The following is an 11,438-nucleotide window of genomic DNA, read 5'->3' on the forward strand; positions in this document are numbered from 1 at the left end:
TTTGCAAATAAAATGGTAAGGTAACTAAACAGCATTCATAGCTAGTAGCCAGATTTTATTTAGCTATAACTTTCTCAACCACAAACAAAACATAAAACAGTCATCATTGGAACATTGTTTTTGTTTACAAAAATTACTTCATGAACCAACATCTCCAAATTTTGAAGACTAAGATGTGTGTTGTAAATATTCATGTATCTTTAGCGTCGGACAATAAGGACAGCCACCGAAAACTGATAAAATCGTGAAATCTTACAGTGAAATGGTTTGTCACTTTTATGTTTTCGTTTTTTTACATTATTTAAGATTATAATTTGGTACTTTTTCTCAATTTTTCTTGTTCTCAAAAGTTTTTTTGCAGTCCATCTATCTTTTGAGCGAAGGAAAAGACTGACGCTGTAAAGTCTGCTCAAAACAGATACATAGAAGATTAATAGTTTTTAAGAAAAAGAACTATAGATGCTGGATGACTTGCTATAAACTTTGTTTACATTTTTTTCGGCAGGCAAATAGTTTTTTAACCAATCAGATCTTCTAAAAAGAATTATTAGCCAATGAATTGATTTATTTTGCCTGCAAAAAAATAGTTTTAATGTAAAAATGTAAACAAAGCTTATAATATAGCAAGGGCATCTATACTGGCTTCTTACTAAACCAACTCCAAGCACAGGTCTATAAGGACAACTAAAACGAGCTTTAGAGCCTCAACATGTGTGACATAGACTGAGAATATGCACCATCTAGTCCGTCCAACTCAAGAAGTCATCAATTCTCGGATCCGGGTAAACATGATCAAATTTTGAAAAAGAAAACAAGGAACTTTTGAGAAAAATGAGTGGCATATTTGGATTTATCAGCAAAAATTATATAACATAGGAAATTTAGAATACCAAAAGATTATTAGAACAGGATTTATTGTAATTTAAAGTTTTTAAATTTTATAAGAGTGTGACCATAATATCTAACTGCAGTGAAAAAATTTCACTGAAGTTAATTTGTGTGGTTATTTCTTCTTAAAACATCAAAAGTTTGGCTACTAATAGAGGCAGTTGTACTTAGTGTATAAACTTAAAAATTTGCATGTTTCCATAAATTTTGATGTTGAATTTAAATATGTTGGTCATTCTTGTTAAGAATGATCAGAAAATTTCAAGCATGTTAAGCCGGATCCGAGAATAGCATCAGAACGGCACATGAATTTTTTTTGGCGTCAAATAAGTTTATGATTTAATGTAAACAAAAATTATATATTGCACTTTTGGTCAGGGGCTTTCCTTTTTTAAAAGCAATTTTAGGCAAGAAAAAAACTAACCCGATGCAGGTAAGTCTCTCCCGATCGGTGGTTGCGCACACTCACTCTATCGGGTGAAAGATCCTGTACTGATAAATTCCAGTGCATATTTAATCTTTCCAAAAATCTATAAACTAGCGTGAATAGCTAATTTAATCTACATAGTCCTTCTTTTCTTGCCTGTCAGGATATACGTGCATATACAGAACTTTGTAAACATTTGCAACTCCTCTATATACACTTGTATCTCTTCCCCAGCAGACAGATAGATAGATAGTAGTGCTTATTTTACATGGCTAGCCTCACTAATATTGAGGGATATACCCTGTCTATTATTTCCAGGAGGGGCCATGGCTTAGATGAAGAGTCCTAGAGTATTTATTGCTCATTTTGAGCTACGCAGACCCAATTAGGGCCCGCACTCTACTTGACAACTCCTGGCAACATCCAACAGCCCACACATGGAGCCATCTCACTAATTTCCCTCACATGGCCTGGGTTAACCCGAGGGTATGGTAACATTCACTTGCCCATGTTGAATCACCGTCAAGAGGAATTGAACCCAGGTCTCTTGCACAGAGTACGAGAGCTATAACCACTAATCTACTAAAAATCGGCGCCACAGTCGTTTAGGAATTTGTGCTTAGAAATAAAATGATTATCTCCATTTCTACCAATTCCCTTGAAAATTTATTGGAAAGTTACTGCATGAGAAAAATTTTAATTTTATTTCTAAGCACAAGTTCCTAAATGACAGACAGTCTGGTTTTTAAAAACAATTTTCTACAGAAACTGCAGTAATAGATGTCTTTGATTTTATCCTTACTGAGCCGTCCAACAAAACTTTGGTTGAATTGTGCTCATTGACCTTCAAAAAGCTAATGCAGCTGACTCTTGTAAACGACACCACAGGGATCTGTGTTGCCCTCCCCCTGCTTTTCCTTTGTATAGCGATGACTTACGATCTATATATGCAGATGATACAATAATTATGTCATCCCATAAAAGCTTGCATGCCCTTGTCTTGCAGGTCAAGTTAAAACTTTCGCAAGTAGAACTCTGGCTGAATAATAGCATTTGATGATAACAATAAAAAGCAAAAAAAGGTTATGTGTTATTTCGCAGCCTATAAATGCAGGCTTTAGCATCCCTGTGTTGAAGATAATAACCTATAGAAATAAAAAATTTTAATGGAGAAGAAAATTTATTAGATCTGTCAAGTCTTTTTATTCTATACCACAATTGCAGAATAAATCGTTTTTTTTAAAACAAAAACAAATGGTATTGCACCATTGCGGGTGTTCTAGCATACAATGGTACAATTTCAATCTTTTTACAAAGATTATTAGTATTTACCTTGCCACAGCATTGTGTTGCTTTGTTGTGGCCTATTTTGGAAATTAAATATTGCCGGACAATGACAATAAGAATTAAAGTTAAGTCCTAACTGCCTGCATATCACAGATGGTCTGAACTAATGGTCAATTTCGCCAGTTGAGGGTACAATGTCGCTGGCTGGATTTTTGACTGAAAAAAAAGAGGCAAGATAATCTGGGTAATCAATGTATGTTATCCTAATACCATTATCTAAGCGTCTTGCGACTTGCCTAGGTAACAAAATCGAGTTCACAAAGTAAATCTTCTCAGATTCATTAAAATGAAACCTGGCGACATTATACCACCTTTGCGAGAAAAATAAGATTTTATATCATTGGAATCTCAATTAGATAATATGTAGGTAATCATTTTTCTATTCTAGTATGCCGTATCTCAAAAGCTAGAAAATGGTATGTATTATAATGGCTAATAAAAATTTTCAAACCTTACTCTGATAATATTGTGATTTGTATATATTTTGTTCTCAGCAATCAAATGTGTAAATTTCCAACCTGTATGTGCCAATTGAAATGTCTGCTAAAAGAACATAACATAACATTTTTAACTGCATTGTGTTACAGCACATGAAGACAGTATTTGGGCAGTTGCTTGGAGGACTAATGAAAATGATAAAACAGAGCATGTGGTAACTGGTGGGATTGATGATCTAGTGAAATGCTGGAAATGGTAGGTTTACTTTTAAAAAAATCTATGTCTTTATCGTTAAATACTTGTGAACTTGTATATTAATGCAAAAACATAACATTTTAAAGATTACCTGGGTCAGACAGTCTTTAAATTCTGTGGTTGTGCATTCCAAACATGCACTTATTATAAAAATTAATATTACAACCTTTAACAACGTTAAAATTTAGGCAGAAGTTCAACGGTGGGAACAATATATATATGGGATTTTGTGTCCAACCTGTGTGAATAAAGATCCCAATGTTTTAGGTTTCTTGTGTGAGAAGCTAAATATTTGCATAGAAGGCAGGACTAATCTAGCGTTCCAGCATTTTCCCAATTAAAATTTATCCTGAAATTTTCAGTTAGTTAGTGGAAGTAACTATATATTTATACTCCAAAATATTGTAACTAGTTTCTTTTTTTCATTGTGGAGGAATAAGAGAGTTCTAATACCTCAAACCACTTGATAAAATTCTCATTTGGGATTTAACTGCTTTTATTTTATATTTCTGAATCACACTTGAAAGGCCATATCAAGTATTTAAGTGTTCTTTAAAGTATGCAGCACCAGCAAAAATCTCATTTTTAAAAGTTTGGTGTTTTGAATGTGTGTTCAATAGTCATTTTGCACTAGTGTGGGTATTTGCTCATTATACACCTCTCCTAGGTTCAAGATTTTTACTGTTGAACTGTTAGAATTTTGTTTTTGTGCAGGTCAGATGACAGCTTGCAACATAAATGGACATTAGATGGTCATCAATTAGGAGTTGTTTCTGCTGACATAAACAGTACTGGGAACTGTATCTTTTGAATTTTCCTGCTGTTGTTTAAAACAGTGTTAATTTGAGAGACTTCGTTTGAGAGACTGTAGCCACGTAAATAATTTTAATCTAAGTTATGTACATAACATGTTTTCTATAATGTATATGTAGATCAACAGTCTTCAACCATTAATATTATAACATGTTTCATTTTTGAGGGAAGAAATATTTACAGAATTAATTTTGGTACCCAGGAATTTTAACGAAATTAATTTTCACGAATTTGAGTAAATAAGTTCCAATTTTCTTTAATATACCCAAAATTATTTACAGTGCTAAGGAGATTGGGTTTAAAATATGTCATAGATGGAAAATTATTTTGAAGAATTGATAATTGTGGACAGCAATTTCAAGTTTCAATTAAACCCAAGAACATTATTACATTTGTCTTAAATCACAAAAATATTTATTTCCTGGATCAAGATTTGCGAAAATATCTTGCACGAAAATTTCTGATGGCGAAAATTTCTTCTTTTAAGGTAGTCTTGTTAGAAAAATGTGCTCGTACTCAGCAAGTCATTCATATTATTTTTTTTATCATTTCATCATCATTTTTACATGCAATTATAATTTGACCTTAATTAAGAAGAAGTGGTGGCATCCAGTTCATTGGATAGCCATATACGAATCTGGGATATTGATGTTGGGAAACAAGTCAAGAGTATTGATCTTGGACCAGGTATTCAACAAATATATGTTGTGTACATTTCTTCAGCATCAGTAGTATAATTAATTTATTTATTTAACTCTGTGTCACCATGGTAAATTTGCTGGTGAATTGTGTTTGAGTTTGTTTGTTTTCAAAAAAATTACTTCTCTGAAAAGCAGAAATAGTTTTTAACAGTGCAAAATTTCGCTGTAAACATTTAACCAATCAAAAGGAGTTATTGCGTTTTTTTGTTAAAAAATCTTCACTAGCTAGAATCGAAAATAATTAATTTTGATTTTAATATCAAAAAGATTAATTGCTATGGTGCTGAAGCAACAACATACCAAAATACCAAAAAGAGCGTTTATTTTTTTGCATATATTTTGTTTTCCTTAGAAAAGTGTTTTGCAGCTAATTTTCCAAGTTCGTCATTCACAGTTGGCCTTGTGAAAATCTGCGTTGTGAAAGTTCGCTTCTGGGGTAGTTGGACCAAATAAGAGTCAATTTGTGACTCAGTTTGTTTTCATAGCAATACAAAGGGTTACAAGCTATCCGAATTTTTATTTATTTAGCCACCAGCAATAATGGCGCTTCAGAAAGTCAGTAAATAACATGTATCCCTATCCCATGTAAAATTTCTGTGTCATTGTTTGAAACCCTTAATTTCTTTTCACCTTCACATGACGCTTAATGTGTTTAAATGTTTGGGTTATACCTGAATAAGTGGAAAAACAGATCATGAGATTAGCGTTTTATTTGTTAGTGGATTCTTGGACCGTGACATTTTCACCAGACTCAAGATACATAGCTACAGGAAGTCATTCTGGCAAAGTCAACTTGATAGGAGTTGAAAGTGGTGTGAAGGAAGAAACGCTTGACACAAGGAGTAAATTTACAATGAGTATCGCTTATGTATGTTGTGAAGAAATTTTGATTTCTTTTATTGATTTTCTATTGTTTGTAGATGATAAAAAACTAAGCTGTTTTTTTTGTATACTATAAAACTGTGAGGTACTATGTCTTCATGACTAAAAGATTATTTTCAAGCCAGTAAGTGCTTTATAAATTGGACAAGAATCCATGATCCTGTCTCATATTATGGAAATTAATAGTAAAACTTCTATTTCAACTCTTCCGACTTAGATTCAAATATGCACTCCTTCGTCGTGGTAATATATATTAGTCTTTGCGAAGACTTCGTTTTTCTCTAGAAACTTACGACAACACTTCCCTCTTTGGAGTAAGACTGTGATTTGTAGTTATAATTTTTAGGGGAATTTTTGTTGTCGTAAGACTAATTTTAATGTTAAACCGTTTCTTTCCCACTCACTCTTTGACCATCAAAGAAGTGGTTAAAAGTTTTCCTTTGTTATCTTTTTATCCTTTTTTATTTATAGTAAATTTTTTGTGATGCGTTTTTTTACTTTTTTAATTTTCTTGTAGAGTCCAGATGGTAAATACGTCGCCTGTGGTGCGATAGATGGTATCGTCAATATATTTGATATGACTACTAAGAAATTGCTACACACTCTTGAAGGTGACTAAGATAATTACTTTTTCACATTCCGTAAAAAGAGAGATCAAAAACTGTTTGGTTTGGTTTAATTTGGTTGGTTTGGGTTTTTTTTTATTTGTTGTTGTTGTTGTTGTTGTTTTTTTGTTTGTAGTGAATATATTTTTAGGACACGCTATGCCGATACGCTCTTTAACGTTTTCGCCTGACTCACAAATCCTACTGACGGCATCTGATGACGGGCATTTAAAGATGTATGACGTGCAACATGCCAACCTTGCCGGAACATTATCCGGACACGGCTCGTGGGTTGTGAGTGTCGATTTCTCACCAGATAATACACACTTTGTCTCAGCGTGAGTATATTTCTGAACTTAGCTGGTGGTTTTATTAAAGGGACTACAACAGTTTTGTCTATGGCAAAAAGTCTAGTTGTGTGGCAAATCACACGCCCAAAATTTCTGTTATGGTGTCCAGGCGTGTGACTGTGATCGCACGCGTTAGAATGACGGTACTTCTTTGGAACTAACGCCCGATTTTAAGTTTAGTGCCTTACACGAAAGTCCGGTTTATGGCAGGGAAAAGGTTTATAAGGAAAAACACGTCTTAAATTATTTTGGGTATCATATTGGGGCAGTATAGGTAAAACGATAGAGAAGTACCTTATCAATTGATATCTGTAATTTATTCTATACAAGCACATACACCTTGCATTCATTTTAAACTGTTTTGTAAAAGAAACTTTTTGAATATATTTGACTAATCAAGGTAGCTATTTTCTATCAAATTATTGCATAAAAATCATTTGAAGCAACAACATTGACTTTCAAATTAAATTAAGGCTATTTATTATAGCATTTTTAACAAATACAGTCCATTATGTTGTTTTTTTCCTCGTCAAAATAAACTTTCGATTCTATTGAAATGTTTTATATTTTGCAGACCGTATCTCATTTTCCCACTAAAACGGAATACCGAAAAATACTAAAAGTTATCTACTTTTGGAAAGAAGCAAATCATGAAAAAGTCAAATCATAAAGTAATTGTCTATTGTGATGCAATAATAACTGTCAACATAACCTATTTCTCTTTATGCAGCTCCAGCGATAAAAGCGTGAAAGTTTGGGATGCCGGCAGCCGACAATGTATTCACACGTTTTATGAACACAAAGATCAGGTATGTTGTTATTTTATTCGTAGAAGCTGTCTGCAGAGCTCCTAAACCCGGAATTAATATGCGGCATGTATTTTGCGGACTTGTTGAAATATGAAAATTAGGGGATTTATTTTCGCTGATTAAAATATTTCAACTTTGTATCGTTTGTATGTAAAAGTAAAACGTTGAAGAAGGGAGACATTGACAAAAATTTTTTTTTTATTCCTGACAAAACCTTTTTTTTTTACTTCACATTAGTACTAATTCACGATTTCAAGATAAAATTGCAAAATTTTCCGCAGTGAATTGTGTTCGTGAGACATTGGGATTTTGTTTCTTAATTTGAGGCTGAAATTGTAGGCACTTTAAACTGGTAACTCGTGAAATGTTTAAAAAATTAACAGGGATCTTGCTGAAAAAAATTAAAAAAAAACATACAGACTGAACACAAATGTTTCTTAAAAAAACGTTTATTATTTAAGTACTTTTGAAATTCCTAGAGACTTTCAACTAATTAACTAACTCGCAAAATTTAAAGACCAGTATATATATTTACAGAGATCTTGGTTAAAGAAATTTTAACGGTATAAAGCAGGGGTCTGACTCAAGTGTTCAGAAAAATCTACTCTAATAAAGTTTATCCAAGTTGAACTTAAAGAAATATTTCTTGTGTTCTGTAAGGTGAATTAACTTTATTTAAGGTCTGGGGAGTACGTTACAACAACAATGGATCCAAAATCGTATCGGTTGGTGATGATAAAGCCGTGATTGTTTATGATGTACCTGTGTAAAAACAACACAAAATTTTCGCGGGAAATTGACATTGTTGTCCACGCAATGAGCAAGAAGAGGTGGTGTACCGTAACACGGATAAGAAAACGGCAATTCGGACTTTCGGGATGTATTATAATTGTGAATAATAGTCTTAAGGAACACAAAAAAGTAAATTTTTTTCAAGGTATTAAAAGTCTCATTGCAAGTGACGTAAAATTCCGCGAATTTGGTAATTGTTTTGATTTCGTAAGACGAGCACGACTTAGTTAAATAAAGTTTTTTAACCGAACATTAAAAGTTTCGAAGTTACAAGAAAACACCATCTTTTTCTTAAAAACTTCGTTCCCATGTCTTAACGTTGCGCTTCTTGAAACAAGAAGATGTAGCATGTGAGATAGTAAAGCCACTTTGCACATCACTGCACTGCCCGACAGTAAGCGGGGTTCGATCGGTTCGCAGGAACATACCAAAGAAGATCGGTTTCGAGCACATCTCTAGTTTTGTCAATGTGCAACGCGCGATCAAGAAAACTCTTGAGCTTGGCGGAATATACAGCTAAAGGGAACGAGCTTGCATAATTCCCTTAGTCAATTACCATTTCAATCTCGACGCCAGGTAAGAGCCCTGGGTACGAGGTTGTGACTAATTGCATTCGGATTTAGTCAGCAACTTTGGAACGCTTAGGGGCCGAGTTAAATCCGGTGTAACCGTAAATAATTACTCCCTCATAAAAATTACTCCCCCAGTAATTATTTTCCTGGGAAATTATTACTCCTGGAGTGGTAATTTCCTAGGAAATTATTACTTTCACGCGGAAATTGTTACTCCCTTGAAATCACTCTTTTATGAATGGTGGATTACTTTTTTCCCAGTAAAAACTAACTTTCCCAGTAAAACTAACTCATGAAGACATTCCATTGTAAATTTGAATGCGCGAGGTTCCTTTATTCATAATTTTTATACTTTGTTTCATCGATTTCTAATCTTAAACATGTTTGTCTAGAGTGTCAAGCTCCAGTTATTTTTACTTTGTTTGATACATTTTTTAAACTCAAACGTTTATTTTATCTACAAGAAAATACTATTTATTACTTTATCCGATAAGTTCTTAATCTCAATGTCAAAAGTTTGTTTTTCTATTATTTAAATCTATTATTTATTTCATTTATAGATTTTTAAGCTCGATGTTTTCCAGATGTTATAAGATTTTAAGCTCCGAAAAAGTTTTTCTCTCGTGATTTGTTAGCTATAATCATTTTGTTTCTAAACTCAAACCGAATGTACTTTTTTGTATTTGTTAAATTTATTTCCTATTCATTTTATTGCAGTTTTTCGTTGTAAGGTTGTAGCTTATCGTGAGAAAATAGATTATTATCAAATGATTATTCTAACGTCAAGTTTAGCTGCATATATTCATAGAGATATCTCTAAGATATATACCAACTCTTGCTTCTTATAAAAGCTTGTATATACATAGGTTTTGATAGTCCCACTGAAAAAGAGAAGCCAGACCCACCCCACCGAATTTTTAACTCCTTCGGTAGTCCACTGTAAGTTCTCTTAATAAATTCTTTTTATCAGCAAAATAAGGGTCATTTTTTATTTATTAAGATAGGGGAGTAAAAATTTCCTGCGGGGAGTAATAATTTTCTGGTAAATAGATACTCCCGGGAGTAACAATATCCCGGGAAATAAGTACTGAGGAGTACTTATTTCCTAGTAAATTATTACTGGGGAGTAAACTTTTAGGGGAGTATGTTTTTACGGTGACACAGGGACCATTGCCCATTAAAACAAAGTACGAACTTTCAATAACCGACAAGGATGATCCAGATTGGATTAACGATATCTGGTAAAGCGAGATAAAGCGATATTTTGTAAAATATCTTTATCTATTGCCTGCACAATAGCATCAAGATCTTCATCATAAAGGAAATCCTCTGCAGCCGCAGCCATTTTTTTAACTTTGGTGTCCTTATTTTCCGGCCAACCCAGTTTTTTAAGGTATCTTTACGATACGACCCAGAATGGCCGATTACCCAGACTATTCTTTTTCTCGTGACTATGCTTAAAATTACTTGATTCCCATCGTGGAATTACTAGCGCCCTTCTACCTTCTTCTTTCTCAATTTTGTCAATCATTTTTGGAATACAGTTCACAGTAGGCACTAGGTAGCTGCATTCATTCACCCGAAAATAACAAACTCCATCTACGCGTAAGTTTTTTAGACAAAGAAATTTCGAATAAAACAATCGTAAAAGCTCCCTATTTTGTATTGACTACTTGGAAATGTTCTAGATTGGTCTTTCAGTCATAGTAATCTATAATTTTTGGGATTTCATCAGCATCAACATTAAGGGATCTGGGTATCCAGTTGGTTTAAGGTTGATATAATAAACTTTTCGAATATTTTTAATGAAATACTTTTGTAATTCAGTTTTACTACTCCTAGATGAAATTATCTCAGATTTTGCATAATTATCAGTAAACCACACCACAGACTTGAAGTTGTTTTCTAAATGACTCTCAAACTCTACAGCTTTTATTTCTCACCAAGTAGAACTTTTGTTTCATTTTCAAGGAAGTGCGCATCCTGTGAGTCTTCAAAAGTCTAGCGGGAAATACTACATCGCTAGTGTCAGAAAATATTTTAGAATTAAATGTTTTCTTATTTAAATACAGGTAGTTAAGCAATTATCTCTGAAAAACATAAACTCGTCAAGTTCATCCGGAAAATTGATTATATTGAAAGTGGCATGAGATCCTATTTATAATGATTCTAAAATTTCTTCAAGCAAATAATGTCACACGAAAAGAAATCCTAGAAACAATTAGCGTGAGATACTTTCAAATAAAGAAAAAACTCTTTCTTCGCAGACCTGGACAATGTTTGTATCGCAATTCAGGGTGAGTCCCAGTCATGTTATATGTGATGTGTCATACTTTCCCGCTTATTCAGCCCTCTTATTTTCTTCGTCACGTGACAAGCAAAGTGGAATTAACTGTATCTTGAAATACCCGGTTATATGTCTTCGATAAGTTCATTTATCTGTGATTTTTGTACAAAATAACTGCCGAAGATAAGGCCAGTGTCGCGAAAAATAACGACGTCGTACAATAACGGCATTACTATCATTCGTGGCACGATTACGTCAGCCGATTTTCTATC

The 11,438-nt window shown here is 33.3% G+C and overlaps 1 protein-coding gene across 1 annotated transcript; it reads left to right on the forward strand.

Annotated features, from left to right (window-relative positions):
* The first annotated feature begins 175 nt into the window (after positions 1 to 175).
* LOC130625496 (SKI8 subunit of superkiller complex protein-like) lies at positions 176 to 8,484 on the forward strand. Its single transcript, XM_057440602.1, has 10 exons — positions 176 to 265; positions 3,051 to 3,078; positions 3,250 to 3,355; positions 4,070 to 4,155; positions 4,769 to 4,855; positions 5,589 to 5,737; positions 6,269 to 6,362; positions 6,508 to 6,694; positions 7,437 to 7,515; positions 8,196 to 8,484. Exons 1-10 carry the CDS (start codon positions 263 to 265, stop codon positions 8,283 to 8,285), a joined length of 909 nt encoding a protein of 302 aa, XP_057296585.1. The 5' UTR covers positions 176 to 262; the 3' UTR covers positions 8,286 to 8,484.
* The last annotated feature ends 2,954 nt before the right edge of the window (positions 8,485 to 11,438 follow it).

This window comes from Hydractinia symbiolongicarpus, chromosome 14, assembly GCF_029227915.1.
Source record: "Hydractinia symbiolongicarpus strain clone_291-10 chromosome 14, HSymV2.1, whole genome shotgun sequence".
Lineage (NCBI taxonomy): Eukaryota > Metazoa > Cnidaria > Hydrozoa > Anthoathecata > Hydractiniidae > Hydractinia > Hydractinia symbiolongicarpus.